This window comes from Pongo pygmaeus, chromosome 12 (assembly GCF_028885625.2).
Source record: "Pongo pygmaeus isolate AG05252 chromosome 12, NHGRI_mPonPyg2-v2.0_pri, whole genome shotgun sequence".
Taxonomy (NCBI): Eukaryota; Metazoa; Chordata; class Mammalia; order Primates; family Hominidae; genus Pongo; species Pongo pygmaeus.
Genome location: NC_072385.2, coordinates 33,267,156 through 33,287,871, shown reverse-complemented (window position 1 = coordinate 33,287,871; position 20,716 = coordinate 33,267,156). Strand labels below are relative to the sequence as shown.

Genomic DNA, 20,716 nt, shown 5'->3' with positions numbered 1-20,716 from the left:
CTTTTCAGTGGACCACACCACAAAGGTAGTGGATTTAAGATGAAAAATATTTGAATGTCGACAAGCTAATTGTCAGATGATTTTAGCAGAAATCAGTGTTCATTATTTAAACTGATAAGAAAATGTTTGTGATTTTCACAGGCATGGTAAACAAACAAAATTGTGATTTATGTTGCTCAAATGAGAATAAAACTTATTTCACAAATTACAGATATTTTTAACATTTACAGTTTAATTGTTCATTGTGGAAAAACAGAGGAAAGGGCATACGCTATCCAAGCACAGGCTTCCATGTGGGCTTAGCCCACCATGACATGGGGATGAACCCCAGCTCTCACCCACCATGACATGGTGATGCGCCCCAACTCTCACCCACCATGACACGTGATCCCCCAAGATCTCACCCACCATGACATGGTGATTCCCCCAGCTCTCATCCACCATGACATGGGGATACGCCCCAGATCTCACCCACCATGACATGGGGATGCTCCCAGCTCTCACCCACCATGATGTGGGGATACCCCCAGCTCTCATCCACTATGACCATGTGGATGACCCCCCCACCCTCACCGTCCACGACATGGGAATGACCCCCAGCTCTAACCCACCATGACACAGGGATACCCCCAGATCTCACCCACCATGACACAGGGATACCCCCAGATCTCACCCACCATGACACAGGGATACCCCCAGATCTCACCCACCATGACACAGGGATACCCCCAGATCTCACCCACTGTGACATGAGGATACCCCCAGATCTCACCCACTGTGACATGGGGATGCTCCGAGCTCTCACCCACCATGACATGGGGATGCTCCGAGCTCTCACCCACCATGACATGGGGATGCCTCCCCCCACCAGCCCTCACCCTCCATGACCATGGGGATGGCCCCAGCTCTCACCCACCATGACATGGGGATGGCCCCAGCTCTTATCCCATCCTCCTCTTCTCTAAGCCTGAGCTCAACTGGGTGTCTAGAATGCTAACCCTAGCCTCATCCTGCAGCAGAAAATAGGTGTAAGAATGATGAGATATGGAGCAAAACAAGTCATCTTCCAGCCATAGGTGTCAGTCCAGCAAGTCTTAGCCAGTCGTGAGAGTACACTTCTTTCTTCTTGAGCCTAGTTTTGGGCCTGAAATCAGGAAAGATCTATTTACTCCTTTTCTGATGTGGTGGGAGATAGGGGCTGAGGAGGAAACCTGCCATGGGAATGCGAAAACCTCTACCTTGCCGTCAGCTCATCTGGTGGTATATCCCTGAGGCTTCCATTTCTCTTGGGTTATCTTTGCAAGGTGGTTATGCCAGAGCATCATAGATGAGCAGTGGCAACTCTCACCTTTCCTATAAGAGCCCCAGAGGAAAGGTGAATTTGGATGACAAGAGCCAGGGCTCTGAGGTCCTTCTCAAGTGGAGAGCCCCTCTCCAGGGACAGCCTGGGAGATGAGGGTGGAATTGTATTAGTGAACAGCAGCATTTCTCAGAAGTCCCTGGGTGTATGGGAGGGGACATCCACACACAGAGTTCCCATCTCCCAGAATAATACTACTGGAGATGTGTGGCCTCTAACATTTAGACCCAGCAGCCACGGCTCCTAGAGCCAGCATCACCCTCTGTAGCTCACTCCAGACCTCATCTGGAACAGCCTCTGTTCTTCAAGGAAACCAGGAAGGAATTTTCCACTTTACACAGCCCCAGATCAATACCAAACAAGCATGTGTTGGAGGGATGTTTATAAATAAAAAACAGGACCAAGTGCCGAGGAAAGGTCAACCAACTGTGACGTGGCAGGAAGTGATCTGCGTCACTATGGGGTGCTGATGGGTGTGGGGGGCCCTGGGGGCTGAGGCTCCCTGAGCACATTGCATATTTTGGCAGGCCAGCTCCTCACGGCATCTCACAGTTTGCCAAGCACTTTTCGCATGTATATCTTCATCTCGCTTGGTCCTCCGGGGAAAGACCACACCTTCCAGGGCCCTTTATTTAATGTGACTGGGTCTTTCCTAGGGCCTCGCTCATGAGCCGACTCAGGGTATTTGAGGGGAGATACCAAAGGTAGTGGGTTTTGTGGCTGACTCAGTCATTATAGGAAGGTGAATGTAAATATAGCGACTCAGCATCTGTATTTCACCTCTCTGGTCCAATCTCCTCTCTCAGCCCTACCTCCAGGTCAGTCCCTGGGGATGCCCAGGGGAGTCTCTAATTCCCTCAAGCCAGGGTCTTGGAAAGGAGTGATGAAGGTTTACAGCTAATTCATAGTATTAAAAAACTTTGTGAATCATTCAATTATAAATTGGCCTGTGATGAAGGCACACTGGCTCATTGGAAACTGACTTCACTTTGCTTGGAGTAGAATTCTGGAGCCCACCCCCAAGGACTAGGGATAGGACCCCATTGACCTCATATTTGCACCAAGCCCAGCTGGAGAAACAGGAGAGAATTGAGGGTGGCCTTCAGCTTTCCTATAAACTACCTTTTTGTCCCTTAGCCATTGAACTCTTAAACCTCCTTTATTATACAAATTTGGACTTGAGACCATGAGCGGAGCTGTTACCTGCCAACCTGCCTACATGTCAGCGGTGATGCCAGGCTACTTGCTTTAATTATTTGTATTCTTGCTGCATTGCATCCCTATTATTTCATTAGGAATTAGTGGAACTTTAAAAAGTTTCTTTGCATCTCGATTTCTCTCTCCAACATGGGAGTCGTCATTCCTCATGGAGGATTTGCTAGTTTAATTAAAACAGGCTGTTTGTCCTGTTGCACCCAAGAGGAAAATGGGCATTACTGATCTGTTCCACACTCTGTCCCCTCACTCGCTGCTGTTCTCTTCTCTGGGCTGGTCTTTGGAGGCTGCCTGCAGTGCTGGAGCGGGCAGGGTGGCTGTGGGCTGGCTGAGGACGCTTTGCCCTTCCTTCTGTGGAGTGCATATGAGATCAGGCCACGCCAGGAAACCCCTGAGGGCGGTGGGCACCACCTCTGGCCACTTGACTAACCCCGGCACAGTAAGATCTGGACCGAAATGGGTGAGTGGTCACTGGCTCGTGATTTGGTGAGGATTTAGGGAATACCCCCACCCCAATCAGATTTGAGGGCATCTCAGCACCCTTCCCCCTTCCTTCCCAGCCATTTCCCTCCGCAGGATGGAGGGAGCCAGAGGCAGTCACAGTGTGGGGAGAGTGGGAGAGGTGCAGGGACGTGTCCTCTCTGAAGGGTGTGCCTGTGAATTTTAGAAAATGGATTCTCTAGCAATTAATTATTTATAAGTGAATGACCATACTCACAGGACATCAGCCGAGGCTGTCAGCAAAATAGAAAGCTGACCCGTCGGAAGAAAAGGTATTTTCTGGAAACCTCTGACTTCCTGGAGACCAGCACTGTTGGTGAATTCTTTAACTGGAGTTTTATAAGTCAAAAAGCTTCCCGCTTTCCAGTATGTGTCTCTGCTTTCTTTTTATTGAAAAGTATCAAAAATGTAATAGTAGTGAATTATAGTAGCCATTTTTTAATGCTGTTATTCTTAAAATGTACTTTACGTCCTACCTCAGAGCAATGGGAAGGCAATGGGGAGGCATAGCTTAATGGGCACAGAATTTCAGCTTGAGAGGATGAAACAATTCTGGAATGGATGGTGGTGATGGCTACACAACAGTGTGAATGTACTTAATGCCACTGAAATATACACTTAAAAATTGTTAAAATGGTAAATTTTATGTTCATAAAGTTTACCAAAATAAAAATTTTAAAAAGCAAATGTTAAATAAAGAATGGACCAATGTCAAGTCGAGGCCTCCGTAGGATGCTAAACAAATGTGTAATGTTGAGGTCACCTTGGAACATAAATTCTTCAAAGACAGGAGTGGGCTCCTTAGCACCTGAAAGTCCATCCCACACTGGGCACCACACACCGCCTGTGAATGAGGGCACAGCGCCTCCCAACCCACCCTGCTCCCCATGCCATCCCAGGGCCACAGGCCTCCTGACACCCTCTGGCTCCCGCTCTCGCCCCTGCTGGCTGGCTCTCAGGGCTGACTCCCTTCCAGCCCCCACTGACTGCTTACTAAGTCTCAGTGTCAACAACCCACAGCTTCAGAGGGTTGAGCTATGCCTAATTCCCTCAGCCCAGGGTCTTGGAAAAAAGTGATGAGGGTTTACAGCTAATTTTTAGTATTAAAATACTTTGTGAATAATTAAGTTATAAATTGGCCTGTAACAAGGGCACACTGGCTCATTGAAAACTGACTTTGCCTTGCTTGGACTAGAATTCTGTCATCTGTGTGCTAATTGCGTCTCTCACAGGCTGCTCAGAATTCTGACTGACAGGTGTCTAAAAGGGAAAGGAAAGGAATTCCTGCTTGCTTTCGTTTGACAGATAAAGCCGCTCAAAGCATGGAAGGGTGACCAAGAGGTAGTCATGGCCACACCTGTGGGTCCCCACTGGTCTAGGTGACTTTTAACTCGCTTCTGGAAGCAAAGTGCTAAGGCCGTGGTCTCAGCTCTTTGTCTGCACTGGCAGAGTGAGAGAGACGCAGACACAGCAAATGACCCCTGAGCACCGGGCCCTGCGGACACTGGACAGGCGTGGACAAATACTGCGTTCCTTGCCGACCCTCTCCTGGTGCTAGACTGCCCTCCTGTGGTCCCCCAACAGCACAGGCTCCCATCTCAGACTCTGTGGGTGCCACATCATGGGCAAACTTCCAGGCATATCCACTGCCATTTCTAAAACCCTCCATGTCCTGTTCTCAAGGGGCCCATGTGCTGTATCCATCCAGGCCTCAGTGAGTGGGCATGTGTCAATAAGCCCATAGGCTAAAGAGGGCCTTCTGCAGAAGCCGTGTCTTTCCCTGAAGAAGCAGCTCTGATCGAAGCAAACAAATGACAACAAACACAACAGTCCCTCTCACTAGTACGCAACTGCCAGCTTCAGAGCGGACGACCCCGATGAAATGTGTCCTCCTCCAGCTGTGAGCCACCGCGCAACGATAGACCCTCCATCAGTGCGTGACGAACCTCGTGTCCTCCCACCTGCTCACCTGCGGTGCGGTAGCAAGGTGTGTGCTGCGGCAGCTGGACCAGAGGAGACGGCCGACACCTTCTGGGCGGCATGTGGTATCTCACTGTCTTCCAAAACTTGGTCTTCACACACTGTGACTGCTCCGTGAAGTCCCCATGCCACCGGATGGCACCGTGCTTCTGTTTGATGTACTGAATTGACTCTGGCATGACTGTGTAGTCCTCGATTTTCTCCAGCTCAATGAGAATAACCTTCATCCCGTCCTGGATCAGGGCATTGTAGACTACGATTTGTTCTTCCGACAGATTCTTCAAAAGGCCAAAGCCCAGCGATTCAGGGACCACAATGACAATCAGCCTCCTGCACAGCTTAACGTTTTCATCGATGACATTGGCCACGGCTGGAAATAAAGAAAGAAGGCTCAGAAGATCTCACAATTAAAACAGCCCGGGTCTTAATGCTAGTGAGAATATTTGAAACAGGCCAGGAGAAAATTGACTTTTTTTTTAAAATGAAGTCTCACTGTGTTGCCCAGGTTGGAGTGCAGGAATGCAATCTCAGCTCACTGCAACCTCCACCTCCCAGGTTCAAGCGATTCTCCTGCCTCAGCCTCCTAAGTACCTGGGATTACAGACACGTACCACCACGCCCAGCTAATTTTTGCATTTTTAGTAGAAACAGGGTTTTACCACAAGGTGGTGTCAAACTCCTGACCTCAAGTGATCTGCCCACCTCGGCCTCGCAAGGTGCTGGGGTTACAGGTGTGAGCCACCGTGCCTGGCCAAAAATGGACTTTAAAATAAACATGACTTAGTCAGGAATGGATTGATACAAGTTTTGGGTTTTTTTCTTTTTTTTAACATGTGTCACCTCTTCTGTGAAGCCTTTGTGGCTTTCCCTGAAGCCTTGGTCCTCTATAGTCATGAATCATGTTTTGCATGTGGTTTCTTTGTATGTCACTTTCCCTGGCCAACAAGTATCTGATGGTGCCTAACTCTGTATCCCCAGACTAGCTGAAGGTCTGGTGTATATTAGCAGATGAACACATTTTTAAAAATAGATTTTAAAAGGATAGGAAAATGTAGTTAGCTGAAATGTTGCATTAATCTTGAATCTGTGTTTTCCTTTTGTTCTTTATAGTTATTTAAATGACCAGGATTTATGTGACTAATTTAGAAACCAAATAACATGCCCTGATGATTGCTTGGGAAAGGGAGGGTTCTCTAAATACCCAGCTCTGCAGATGCTATTTAGTCTACAGTTGCCTCTCATAGGAAACAAGAATAGACTGGAACCTCCCTGAGGACAGGCCCTTCTACTTGGCTGATTTTCGTATTTCTAGTGTCTAGAATACTGTCCATCACATAGAGGTTTTCAGTAAATATTTGTTGAATAAGTGAGTGAATTGGTATTTACTGGTGACTAGAAAAGAATGTTTATTTCAGATTTCAGCCATTTTCCTGTATAGCCTTCCAAGAAGGAGAACAAAGGGACAGGAAGGTACTGTTGTGTGAGTGTCTAAAGTGTGCTGAGCTCCATGCCGGGGGCCCCTTCTCAGGTTTTCTCATTCAGTTCTCTCATCTGAGTCAGGGAAGCACCCCATCCCCATTTTACAGATGAGACAACTGAGGTTGAGAGAAGTTAACTGAACTGTCCAAAGCCATCTTCCTATCAAATGGGAAAAGTATACTAAAATTTCCATTGTATTTAGGGAGGGGAGGGGCAAGCAGGGTTGAGGTTTATAAAATCAGCTTTAAGCACGACCTGATTTACATTGTTCAAACCCATGGAAAACACCCAGCAGTTCATCTCAGGGACGTGAAGGCAAATTAACTCTCGCCACCTTTCAGTCCTTTAGCCACCACTACATCACTGGCCACCTGTTTCTGTGAATGGCTTAACCATATCCTCACTCAAAGTGAGATGCGTGCTGCTGCAAGCAGGAATCTCAGGCACTGCAGGGCAGGGAGGAGCCTAGAGCAGGCAGCAAGCTTGGGCCTAACCTCCTTGGCTGGGGGCTGGGGGCTGGGGGCTGGGGGCTGGGGTCTGGCGGGCAGGGGGCGCTGGTCATAGACTTTCTGTGGTTCCATGGGGAAGGCAGGCAGAGTCACTGCCATTAGTAAAGTGGAGGAACAGAGGGGTCGCTTTCCTTCTTTTATTTCTTATTTTTATACCTCACTTAAAACACACCTTGTCCAGGGAATTCATCTCTGCCGAATATAAACAACTTATATCCACATTGTCTCTCCAGCACCTCGGGCAGGATCTTCAACACCAGGGCATCCACAGCATGCCTCTGGCTTTCCTTGTGGGGCTTGGGGTATAAGACATAGGCGTCATACAGCTTCCCGTCTGAAAAGGAATTAGACAAGCTCGTGGAATTGTTGCTACCAAATTCTCTCATGTTAACAAACCGGAAGCCTGAGCGGCTACCATGGTGTCCTTTGGCCTGGGTTCCATGACTTCTGAGTGCCCAGTTGGCTGACTTGGTGCCAGGGGCTGCCAAGGGACATCATCTCCTCTCACAAATGGACCCCTGAGGGAAGTGGTCTTATCCCCAAAGCGCAAGAGTGAAGCTGAGGCTGGGTAGGCTGCATCACATCTGCAATCCCTAACCCTACCCCACATCTTTTGATTCTAAGTCCACCACTCCCTGTGATGTGGCCAGAAATGAGAATTAAAGGCAGGAGACTCGTCCAGCGCAGTGGTGCATGGCTGTAATAAACAAGCTGAAGCAGGAGGATAGCTTGAGGCCAGGAATTCAAGACTACCCTCAGCAACATAACAAGACTCTCCAAAGAAAATAATTTTTAAAAAGTTAGCCAGGCATGATGGCTCAGGCCTGAAATCCCAGCTACTCAGGAGGCTGAAATGGGAGCTTAGGAGTTCAAGGATGTGGCCAGGCATGGTGGCTCATGCCTATTATCCCAGCACTTTGGGAGGCCAAGGCAGGTGGATCACCTGAGGTCAGGAGTTCAAGACCAGCCTGGCCAACATGGTGAAACCCTGTCTCTACTAAAAATACAAAAAATTAGCCAGACTTGGTGGTGGGCACCTGCAATCCCAGCTACTCAGGAGGCTGAGGCAGGAGAATCGCTTGAACTTGGGAGGCGAAGGTTTCAGTGAGCCGAGATCACACCATTGCACTCCAGCCTGGGCAACAAGAGCAAAACTCTGTCTCGAAAAAAAAAAAAAGAGTTCAAGGATGCAGTGAGCTATGATCACGCCACTGCACTCCAGCCTGGATGACAGAATCCAAGACCACATCTCTAAAACAAACAAAAAGAGGATCTCTAAAATAAACAAACAAAAAAGCAGGAAACTCTAGCCATTTATCCATGTTATCCTCAGTGTGTCCTGTGTGACAGAGCACTGTCCTAACTGCACCAGGCAAAACTGGATGACTCCCTCCTGACTCAGGCCCACCAGTGAATTCCATCACTACAAACCCACAGACTCACATCTGTGAAACAAGAGAAAAAGCAATTGAGCAGACTCTAATAATCTGCAGTGCCCCTGAAAAAGGTCAAACCCAATGGCGCATGTCATCATCGTCAGTATTTATTGAGCAACCTCAAAAGCAGCCCCTGCATTGGCCAATGCAGAGATGAACAAGACACAGACCTCACTAGGCAGACCATTCACATGCACAGAAATTAAACAACGCAGGACACTACGAGGCGACGAGAGTCAAACGAACAGAAAAGACAGCAAGAAACAAAAATCCCCAAGGTCTGGAGTTCTTGAAAAAAAATTCACAATGAACATGGGACCGCTCCTGGATTTTTTTCTTTTTAATTTATTTTTAGATGGAGCCTCGCTCATGTCTCTCAGGCTGGAATGCAGTGGCGCCATCTTGGTTCACTGCAACCTCCGCCTCACAGGTTCAAGCGATTCTCCTGCCTCAGCCTCCTGAGTAGCTGGGATTATAGGCGCCCGCCACCAGGCCCGGCTAATTTTTGTACTTTTAGCAGAGACGGGGTTTCGCCATGTTGGCCAGGCTGGAGCTCCTGGATTTTAAAGGGTGGGAGAGTTTAGGGGAAAAAAGTGAGGGTCTAAGAGTGGATGGTAAACAGGCTTGCAGGGGAGCAGCTTCAGAAGGGCATGGAAGGAGGACTAATTCCCTACTCAGGAATCGTGTGAATGAATAAGGAACTTCAGCAGGGCCAGAGGGCTTGAGGGGAAGAAGAGGTAAGTGTGGGCGTCTCATTGGAAAACGCGATTTCGAGCTTTGGGCTGTTTAGAAATTCAGACAGCCTAGTAGGTACTAGACAGGGGTGGTGTCCTTTTCTATTCCCTTTATATGAGAGTTTGTTGGATGAGCAGACTTGCAGAAAGAGGTGATTTTAAGATTAATAAGGGAAAGGAAAACCTTGTATTCTTCTAGTTTTCGTCCAAATAATAGTAATGAAAATGTGCACAGATCTTGACAGTTTACATATCATCGTTTCTCATTCCATCAGTTCTCACACAAACCACTGCTGACCTTCGGGTCCCTGCTCACCATTCTTGGCCATCTCTTATGGAGAATGGTAACACACACGCACATGCATGCACACCCATGCGTGCACATGTAGTCATACACATGCATGCACACACACGTGCACACTCCTTGTCTGCCTCCCCACCCCATCATGAAAGGAAGCTGTGTAAGAGTGGAGACTTTGTTGGCTCCCTGCCCTACCCTCAGCCCCTGGAGCAGGACCAGGTGCAGAGGAGGCCTTCATCAGTTCTCACCGAATATCCAGATGAAGCTTGATTTTACGGAGGCTCAAAGAGCTTATATCTATGTTGGGGACGAAGCTGAGATCAGACTCAGCTTTTTAAAGTGGGATCACAGGGCAGGTACAAAAGGGATAACTAATTTGTGTCTTGAATTGGCAAAAACCCAACATAGCTGAAACTCCTTGTGGAATCATACAGGTCACTGATCAGGGCCACCGCTCAAATAAGTGGATACTTTTCTGTGTAAAATTTCATAGCACACATTTGACTTTCCAAAGCCAGAGGAATTTTTTTCTGTAGATAGAAAATGAGAAAAGAAACATTTCATAAGGTTCTTATGTTTCTGAACTTTTGGAGAAGGAATTCGATTTTCCCATTTAAAAATGTGATCACATTAATCCTTTGGTTTCCGATGAAGGGCTGGGTGAGTTGATGCTTGGTTCACCACAGAGAATAACCTTTCTGGTAAATACAGTATTTCCTGGTCTATTCTAAACTACAGCAGACATGCAGGCTTATTGCCACTTGTCCCAGTCCCTGCCACTAGTTATCTCTCTTCTCTCAATCTGTTTCTCTTTTTTTCTACTGTTTCTGATTTTTAAAACAAACAAACAAACCATGTGTGCTAAGTGTATTCTCTCTTTTGCGAATGTTCCCTGTTCCCTGTTTCTAAACAAGGTGTCTGAGGATATAGGTACTTGTTGCTCTCCAACTTCAGGATCAGAAGACATTTGAGTAGGAAGAAAGTCTCACACCTTTTAAAAATTCAAAATGTACAAATGTGCCCAATTTTTTGGTCATCTTTTTTTTCTTTCTGTCTGACTAAGCTTTTGAGTAGAAATAGAACTTGCTGATGTTCTCAAAATGTAGTGAGTTTTCATCACTTTCAAATGACTAATTCATAATTTACTGACCAATACATTAATAGCAAAAGATCAAGTTGTAGTCTTTTGCTTTTTGCATCAGGCCGCTGGTTTTGAACAGCCTTGCCGGGCAACAGCACCTCAGCATTTCCCGGCTTTGCTTCTTATGATCAACCGTGTGGGACATGGTTCTATCCTCAAATTATGAGTAAGGAAGCTGAGACCAGCAAGACTGCGCGATCTCTCCAAAGTCTCCCAGCTGGTGAGTGCATAGCCTTGATGTAAACCCAGGTCCACCACTCCTTTTGCTGTGACTAAAATGAGAAATGGGAGCAGGAAATTTCACAAAACTTATCCCTGATTAGTCCTGTGCAGCTGTGTCAGTCTAAATTTTCCAAAAGTAGCCCCAGCAATATTTCCAGTCCCACGTGTTCTTCCAGAACTTTGCCACACCCTCACAAAGAATCAGAGTCTATTTCCACTCCCTTAAAATTGTTATGTCCTTCTTGGTCTTGGCAAAAATATATAAAAGCTCATTCACATAAATTAATATCTAGGAAATATTATCTAAAGATTATTCAATTCCCTACTTTCTCTCAATATGATATTGCTAAATTTTAGGCCCGATCAAACCAGAACAGTGGAAAATTCAGATTCAATCTGGCCTCCACGCAAATGCTTTTACTGAACTGCAGGAGGTTTGGTGGGTTTAGCCCCAATATGCATAGAAAACACTAGAAGAAAAGCCACACGAAACACGCTATGACATTTACCATGGGAAAGTTGTTGCAGTCAAGCTTCCCTACACCACGCCTGTTTGAAATGAGGACTCCCTATGTAAAAAAAAAAAAAAAAAAAAATCTGCCTTTGGAAATTAGTCTCAGAAAAAGCCATGTTCTCTCATGAAAATCTGAAAGGTTGTTGTGAACAGCACACAGTGGATCTTGTCATTGCCTTTGCTTTAGCTTGAAAAGCAAATACATCTTTAATAATTGTTAAAGGTGTCATTAACTCTACCCCGACTTGTTTTCCCATTGTCCCCTTGGTTTCCCTTTGATCACTCTGTTTGGCTTGTCTTCGTTTTAACCATTCTATCCTACATCCACATTCTCCAAAGTTGCATTGGAGGCATTTTCAAATCTCTCTAGGAGATCTGTACACAGCCCCTTCCATCCTCGTACACACATGCGCCCCTGCCAGGAGAATTTTTAAAGCTCCAGTGGCTTGCTAGAGAAGATACAGAACTTGCTGACTTCAGCCAGGGCTGTCAATGGCTCCTCCTAAAATGGTGAATCATGCACACCTAATTATTAATTGAGTGATACAGCTTAGCTAACCTAGTCAGGGTAAATGACTTATCCTACGAAGGACATTATTTCTCTCTTTCTCATTTTCATCCATTAATTGCTATTTCCTGATTTAACTCAGAAAATATCCTCAAGGGGAACAAGGACATAAACAGGATCTGGGACTAATCTCAGAATCTCATCAGTAGCTCACTGTTAAAGCCAACACACAGAGATATTACAGGGCAGTTCTCGTAGACGGAGCTGTAGAGAATTTCATCACAAAATGCACGCATACTTTTCTGAATTAAGCAAAATAAAAATAAAGAAAAAAAAGGACCTCTGGCTGCCTGTCGGCCTCCATCGCCAAATCCTCTGCCCACTGGTGCAGAATCTGGGCTGCGTCCCGGTCTTGGCAGAGGGCGGGGCTGCCTAACTCTCTCATCTGCCCAGCCCCCGCTACTCCGTGTGAGTCACTATTCCTGTTTTCTCTTCCTGCTAAACTCGACCTCACTAGCAGCTTCCCCACACACTCTGCACAACACCCATAAGTCACAGCTGTAGTCACGCTCCTGGGAGTCGCAATGACTCAGTGAGAGAGAGAGACAGTGAGAGAGACACGCCACGGGGCCTGAGCTTCCAGGAAGAACACGTAAAGTGACGCAGGCTTCTGTTAGTCAAAAAGTAGAAAGCAACTGAACCACTCAACTCTGTGTCAGAAAACAACCAGTGGTGGGGGACTGAACTGTCTTCTTCTCAAAGACGCAAGCAGGATAGAGCAGTCATGGGTGTGCTTAGACGGGGCGGCCTCTGCAGATGCCAGAGCCAAAACCAGAGACCCCCTCCCCATCCCAGTCGGACTATCCACAGTACTAGCAGCACTTCAGGTTGCACTGGACACTTAAGGTTCAGATGACTTCTGTCATTAAAAAGGAGTTTATTGCTTTCTACATTGCGCAGGGTTGCTAATTCTGAATTCTGGAATTTAATTTGGAAAAAATCCAAGTTAGGATAGCTATGTTTTATCAAACATGTGGACAACAACTGTGCTGTGTATTTTATGTGCGAAGCAAGCACTTGATGCCAGTGACCTCTTTTATGTTTTAGCTGGCCCATAAAACATTCTGGGACAACCAGTTTCCCTCCCATTCCTGCTCTTGTCACTCAGGCCTCTGGACTTAAAAGGTATAAATTCATGCGTCTCCACACAGATCAGCTGCACCAGACTTCTTTAGGCTTCTATTAATTTTTTTCATCTAATTAGGGGACATTAGAGCAGATTTATTACTTTTGCAAGGCCTTAATAGATTGTATTTGTTCTGAGACAAAACAAAACAAAACAAAAGTAGCATAAAGAGTCACAAGCACCATGGTAGGAAATGCCAGGCTCTCAGAGAGTCAGGATCACACTGAGGCATTTCTGTGCCAAACAGCACTGGAAGGACACAGGCCCACAGACTAAAACCCACAGCTGTGGTGTTGGGGATTTGTTTTGACCTCCAGACACGCAGCAGAGGCCTCCCTGTGCCCCAAGCCCCAGCTGAATGCTTCCCTGTACTTCAACTCAGTTATTCCCACTGTCAAAAAGCAGGATTTAATCACTTTCCCTTTCTTTGTTTCTTTCCTTTTTCTTTCCTTCCTTCTTTTTTCCCTTCCTCCCTTCTCCCTCTCTCTCCCGTTTTCTTTAGTTTCTTTTCTACGAAACTCCCTTCTTCCCTCCGTTTTCCCTCCCTCCCTCCCTCTCTCCTTTCCTTCCTCCCTCTCTCTCTCTTTCTTTCCTCCCTCCCTGTCTCCTTCCTTCCTTCCTCTATTCCTTTCTATAGCTGAGAAATAGAAGAAAGTTAAACATCTTTCTAAGTTTACATAGGGAGTAAGCGGAGAAATCACATTCAAACTTGGTTCGATCTCTCTCCATATCTGAGAGTTGAAGACTTAAATCCTTTCAGGCACCAAGTACAGGGCCTAGAGAGAGCTCCAACTGCAGGCAGCTCATCCCTCTCCATGACCCAGATTCTGAGAAAGTACCCACTGTGCTGAGCACACATCATGGATGGAGAGCACTTTGCTCTCGGAGAAACTTTCCTGCAGTGGACGGAGGATGGACGTGGAAACGTTTGTAACATGGTTGCGGCAGGACTTAGAAGATGATCTCCTCCTGCAGCTTAGCAAATATTTCCTCAATCATTATGAGCCTGAAAGCCTTATCTGACCAAATGATGCTGGTGATTAGGGACAAATCATTTCTCTAAAGCATAGGCAGCTCCAAGGAGATTCCTTTCCCTAAGTTTGCCAACAACATAGTAAAATATGACAAAGTATATTTGAAATCATTGTATATGTATAAGAGGATACCAATTTTGAGGCATTTTTCGGTGATTACACACACTTACCTTCTATGGTCTCTGTAGAATGGAAGGCACTTCGATACCAAAGAACAATGTCGATCTTAAAAATGTTGTATATGTACACAACAGACACAGCCACAGCCACCAAGGCGATAAGCCCTCCTATCAAGTAAGCTCGAAAATCTGGAGCTACAAATGACAGCAAAACAAAATAATAATTATAATTATAATAATGAAACAAAGAATCCGTTATATACTTTACTAATACAGATCACATTATGAATGCCAAATGGAAAGGTTTTGGATGTCAGTGAGGGCACTGCTTAAACATTTCTTTAAAGTCAAAAAAGTGGTATGGGAGCAGAATAATCTCATCTGGACCATGATTGTTAGGAAACAAGTCAGCTCCTGGGAACTTATGAGAGTAAAAGTCTGCAGAGCCCTAGTTTCCGGTGGTAGACGCAGCATGGACCCAACTGGACGAGGACTGCTTTCAAAACACACATGTCCAGGTTCTGCTGAGTCAACATGAGACTGTCCAGAGGTGGCGCCTGAGTATGTTCATGGGGCACCTTCTCCAGCTGGTTCTGCTGCCCGTTCTTGATTACAATCCTATTGCAACTGCTTTCCCAGCCATTCAAAGTTGAACAGCTGGACTCCCATCATCCTTAAAGAGCCAACAGTTGTCCCCTCTGGAAGCCAGCATGGCTGGCTCCACAAGACAGGCCAAGAGCCAAACTCTCACCTCATCCTTTCTGTGCCATTGATTTCCAGGCTGGGTGCCTGTGCGAGAGGCACAGTCTCAGGAAGAATGTTTACACCCTAGCCTGCTTCATGAGTACATTGCAGAGCAATTATGAGCCTAAGTGATGGGCAGGAGATGGCCAAGGAGCAGAACCAGCTCCTCTGGAACCTCAAGTCCCTGAAAACATGTTCCTACACATCCAAGAAAAGGAACAGCATGGCTTCTGCCTCACCACAGCCCAAACCCATACCACCAAAGAAGACCCTCTAGGAAGGAAAGAATTAGAAAAGGGGAAGAGGGAGACAGGAAGAAAGGTCCTCCCCATTCTTAAAACCCACCTCACACACCACTTCCTTCTTCAGCGCCTTCCTCATCCTCCAGTCCTCACTGGATGTTGGGGTGCGCAGAGGAGGGGAGGAAGAGGTTTTCTTTTTTTCTGAGCCTCTAGAGCACTTTAATTTTTTAAAAATTTTATAGGTACATAATAGTTGCACATATTTATAGTGTATGTGTAATATTTTGACACAGGCATACAATGTGTAATGATCAAATCGAGGTAATTAGGATAACCATCTCCTCAAACATTCATCATTTCTTTGTGCTGGGAATATTCCAAATCCATTCCTCTAGTTATACTGAATTACACAATAAATTATTGTTATCTATAGTCATTTTGTTGTGCTACCAAACACTAGATCTCATTCCTACTATCAAACTGTATTTTTTTCTTTTACCCATTAACCAACCTCTCTTTATCCCCGCTTCACCGCTACCCTTCCCAGCCTCTGGTAACCACCATTCTTCTCTCTACCTTCATAAGATCAATTTTTTTAGTTCTCACATATGAGTAAAAATATGCAATATGTGTCTTTCTGTGCCTGGCTTATTTCACTTAACATAATGGCCTCCAGTTCCATCCACTTTGCTGCAAATGACAGAATTTCATTCTCTTTTATGGCTGAATAATATTCCATTGCGCATCTATGACAGAATTTATTTATCCATTCATCCATTGATGGACACTTAGGTTGATTCTACATCTTGGCTATTATAAACAGTGCTGCAATAAACATGGGAGTGCACATATCTCTTTAATATGCTAATGTCCTTTCTTTGGGGTATATAACCAGCAGTGGGATTGCTGGATCATATGGTAGTTGCATTTTTAGTTTTTTGAGGAACCACTATAATGTTTTCCACAGTGGCTATAAAATACTCATTAAAGAGCTTATTGCCACCTGCCCTAGGCCACGCCATGTCATAAACATCTTGAGGCCCAAGATTTCTCATTTACTATTGCACATCTTTAAATACATGGCACAATAACTAAGAACCCATTTGGTGCCAAAAAAATTAATTCATTGAGTAAGTCCCAATGCAGCCAGTATAGACGCACTGCACTACACACCGGTGCCCAATCCAATCCTGGCCACTTGTGAGAACCTCTCACTTCAATCATAAGACAGATCCTTCCTGCTTCCCCATCCTATACTCCTCTTTGCCCTTTCCCAGCTCTCGTTATAATTCTTTCTAGGGGTAACATTGCCACCACTCCCTTTGGGATGACTCGTGTCTGGAAATATTTAGTGTCTAGTTCAGAGATCTTGGTTTTGTTAACTGTCCTGATAAGAAGACCATGCCCACAATACTAACGAGGCTCAGAAAGCCTCTGGCACATAGACAGGAGTGATGCTCTAAAATTCTCGGGCTCTTCACTCATTGCCTTCAGGAGTGCTGATGCCCTCTGCTCTGTAAACGAGCTAAAAGAGAAGAAAATTGGAAACAGGACATCAATGAATACATTCAGAGGGACTTGGGGCTTTGAAATAGAAATAAGTGGGGGGCCCGTTGTTGATGTACTAGATGTCCTGTTAAAGGTTAATGGTGGTATTCACCATCTGAGTCATTTCACTACTACCAGCCTTCAACTGAGATGGTGGGTGAGCATAAGTAATATGTGAATTCACAGAAGAGCACACCCAATTTAAACAACTTACTAGAGACCCTGTTTCAGAAAAACCAAATAAGATTCAAATCTGGAGGTGTCTTTAACAAACATAAGGAAGTCAAATGGAGAAGCTATAACCTTAGCTCTGTTCCCAAGTAAACCAACAAGAGGTTTGGATTTAAGAGGGTGAGGTTCCTAGGAACTCAGGACAAACAAAACTAAGTCAGCAGAACCAAAATACTGTACATTTGAGATAAAATGAGCATTGCCAGGAACTAAGAGGTTTAAGAAGCATGAGCTTAAAACAAAGGGGATAAAGGACTCCATCCCTCCACAAGCTTGACAAGTGTTAACTAACTGGTCACAGCATTAGCTCCTCTGAGCTTGGACTTGGCCTCAGAATCCTTTGGAACACAGTGCTTTCAAAAAGTTCAACACGTCAGTATTGGGATGGAAATCACTATTGGTCAGCTTCAGTCTATATTATCCAGTAAAGAACTCAAACTTCTAGGTTGGGACAGATTTAAGTTGTAACCACTTCAGGTGTCATGGACTCTCCAAGGCTTCTTACAACAGCATCTCCTCTTTTCTCTGGGGTGGACCCTGAGTCTCTCTCTCTGGCCTAAGCCAGACTGCATTTCTGCTGTAAGCCAATGGAGAGTCAGAAGGGAGGAAACGCCAGCAGGCTCTGCTTGGGTGAAAACAGGTTTTCAACCTGTCCTCACTGACCTACCACACATTTCTGCACTTGTCTCAAAGTCACCTCCTTCATCACAATATGAACTCACAAAAGACCCACCTTTGTCTCTGATCTGGCTCTCTGTTCTGTGGGGTAGATGAAGGTGACAACTGGGAAATGAGTGGGACAAGTAGATCAGGGAGGCCCTGAATGCCAAGCCGGGAGTTTCCATTTCATCGCCTAGCAGTAAATATCGGTGAATCACATTGTAGAACAGTATGGCATTATATAGAAATGTTAACGACAGACTCTCACCTGGCAATTCTACTCCTCATGATATATCCTGGAGGGATGCCTCTACATGGGTACACAGACACACAAACAGGAATTTCCATAGCAGTACTCTTTGTTAAGAGTTCCAAACTCAAAACAATGCAAACCACATATTTATAGCCCAGTGGATAAATTGTGACCTAGTTATTCAATGGACTAGGATATGGCAATGTAAATTAATGAACTAAGCTACATGCTATATCAGTGATAAACTGATAAGACCCCACACCTAAGAAAATAAAACATACTATATAACTCTCTTAATATAAAACTCAAAAACAGGCAAAAATAAATTGTATTATTAGGACTACCAGCATAGATAGAAAATCAAAGAAATGACTTTCCTAAAAGGTTGGGGGATGATTATCAAGAGGAGAGGATCAGGAAGAACACCAGGGGTTTTTCAGGCAATGCATTTTTCTTAATCCGGGTGATAGCTTCATGAGTGTTTACTATACAATGACTTGTTATGGGATGCAGATATTCTGTGTTCTTTTACCATATATGTGCATATGTTATATATATACATTATATTCCACAATAAAAAAGAAATAAAAAAGAAAAAAAGTATAAAAGAAAATTCCAGCTGATTCTTAACAACAGTCGTGGAAGGAAGTTGCTATCCTCATTTCACAGATGAGGAGACACGGGCACAGGGAGGTTGAGTGACAGTGCTGTACTCACACAGCTCCTAAGTGGACAAAATAGGATCTGAGCCTGAAAACCTGACCTTAAAGTCCAGGGCAGGAGTCACCCTACCATCCAGCTTGTTAGTGGGAATGGGCAGGAGGGGAGGAATCCACAGAACTTGGCAACTCATTGGGCATTGGCATGAGGGAGGATAAGGGAAGGCATCAAAATGACCCCAGATTTTGAGCCTGAACAACGTGGAAAATACAGGGGTTCCATTCACAAAATTAAGAAAAACAGAACCAGGAGGTTGGATAGTTTAAACATGCTTTCTGACATCAGCCAGTGTATCTGCAGTCCCTTACGCAGCTGGAAACACAGAGCTGTCATGGGAGAAGATAGTATACAGCTGGATATATGGAACCTGTTTGCACCTGCCCAGGAATGACAGTTGATGCCATAAACAGGAAAGAGATTTCAGGGACGAGGACACAGAAAGAAAAGCAGCACAGATGATGAACCTCATAGAGGTATCAGAGAGAGAGATGGCAAACACAAGACTGACGGGGGAAGTGATGGAAAAGGACGCTTTATGACAAGGAAAAGCCAATGAGAAGAGAAAAAATGGGCAGTGGTGACAGATGAACCCAAGGGTCCTTCCACATGACGCAACCCAAGAAGGATTCCCCATGTGCTCAAGGTGAGGAGAGGGTGCTGTGCTCACTCACAGTTAAGGCAGCTGAGGCCAGAACGACACTGGCCTTCAGGACACAGAAGTGAAGCAGAGAACGTGCACACCCAGAGCTGCAAGCTGCCATGCACAGATCCCTATTCACTGCAATTCTAAGGGAGGTCACGGACACTTAGGAGGCCAGGAGCTTGGCAGGGGCAAAGGCACAATTGCTAACTCCATACAGCAACCACTGTGTTTTCTGTTAGGTTCTAGAAAAATATTTGGTGGGGCTTTAGCTTGATGTACGCAAGCATAGGTTTAACTGATCATTAAAGGACACCAGCAAATTCAAGTCCTCTCTCTTGCATATAGCTAGCCACACACGTGCGCACGCACACACACACACACACTCACACACACACACATATACTAATGATATTAATAGAATCATGAAGAACAACTGTCTTGGTAAACCACACAGCATTTTGCAAGGTATTTCATACACCTCCCCTGATAGGTTACGAATTTAAAGTTGTTCTCAAGATTCTGGCTTCACCCTCCACTATCTATTCACTGACTTTATTACTTCCAATGGATAATCAATTAGTTCTGTACAGTGCTCAGAGTGCAATTTGTATACACACATTGAGTTGGAAGCCCTCCTGCTTAAATATCAGAATTCAGCCTCTACAGATAATTTTACAAAATTACATAGTAAAAATACACATAGGCATTTTGGCTTTATATCAAATTATTTATAATAAATCTAAAAGTTGAAAATCAAAAGTAAAACATTTGGCAATCACGCTTAATAAAGAAAAGCTTTTGTTTTCTTTCTGTTTAGATGTATAAAATCTCGATGTATTGAAAATATGGCACTTTCAAAATATACCGCAATAAAATCACAGCCTCACTCCAACAACATTATGAGCCATTGCATGAGCTTTTCCCTAGATTTCATACTGAGTTTGTCCCTTTAATATCACCCTCATGCCTCACACTGAGCATTTAGGGTCACTGCTCCTTCAGATGTGTTTCCTGGCCATCGTTTTGAACACTCTGAACAGTGTGTAACCCACTGGAGTATTACCTGGGAGCTGTAATATAACGTATGCTGCGGACACTCCAGCGTGGCACATGAAAGGAAGGCCATAATCTTCCATTTTCACTTCCAAGAAGGTGATGTTTACCGTGTACAAATTATGTTCCCGAAAAGAGACATGGGTTCTATAAAAGAAAAGAGCAAGTCATTAATACATGAGTCAGATTTACCCAACATATTTTATAATCTGTTTTCTGGAGATAAAATGTTTTCTTTGAGAACACTTTGGGCCATCATGTTATCCTAAAAATACTTTGCTGACTGGCCCAGTGAGGTTTGTAGATTGTATATTTCCAAATTTGCATTTTCTTCTGCATGGTGACAAGGAAGTATGGTTCTGTTAGCTACAGACATCATTCTC

The 20,716-nt window shown here is 44.9% G+C and overlaps 1 protein-coding gene across 4 annotated transcripts in view; it reads right to left on the bottom strand.

Annotated features, from left to right (window-relative positions):
• Window positions 1-212: 212 nt before the first annotated feature.
• Window positions 213-20,716, bottom strand: part of IL1RL2 (interleukin 1 receptor like 2) — a 56,381-nt gene continuing 35,877 nt past the window's right edge. For all 4 annotated transcript variants that reach the window (XM_054476043.2, XM_054476039.2, XM_054476041.2 and 1 more), the window contains 4 exons: window positions 20,344-20,480; window positions 14,291-14,434; window positions 7,217-7,378; window positions 213-5,426 (listed from right to left, as the gene is read on the bottom strand). In XM_054476043.2, the coding sequence (XP_054332018.1) occupies window positions 4,936-5,426; window positions 7,217-7,378; window positions 14,291-14,434; window positions 20,344-20,480 (934 nt within the window). In that variant the 3' untranslated portion in view covers window positions 213-4,935. The remainder of the gene's footprint in view (window positions 5,427-7,216; window positions 7,379-14,290; window positions 14,435-20,343; window positions 20,481-20,716) is intronic.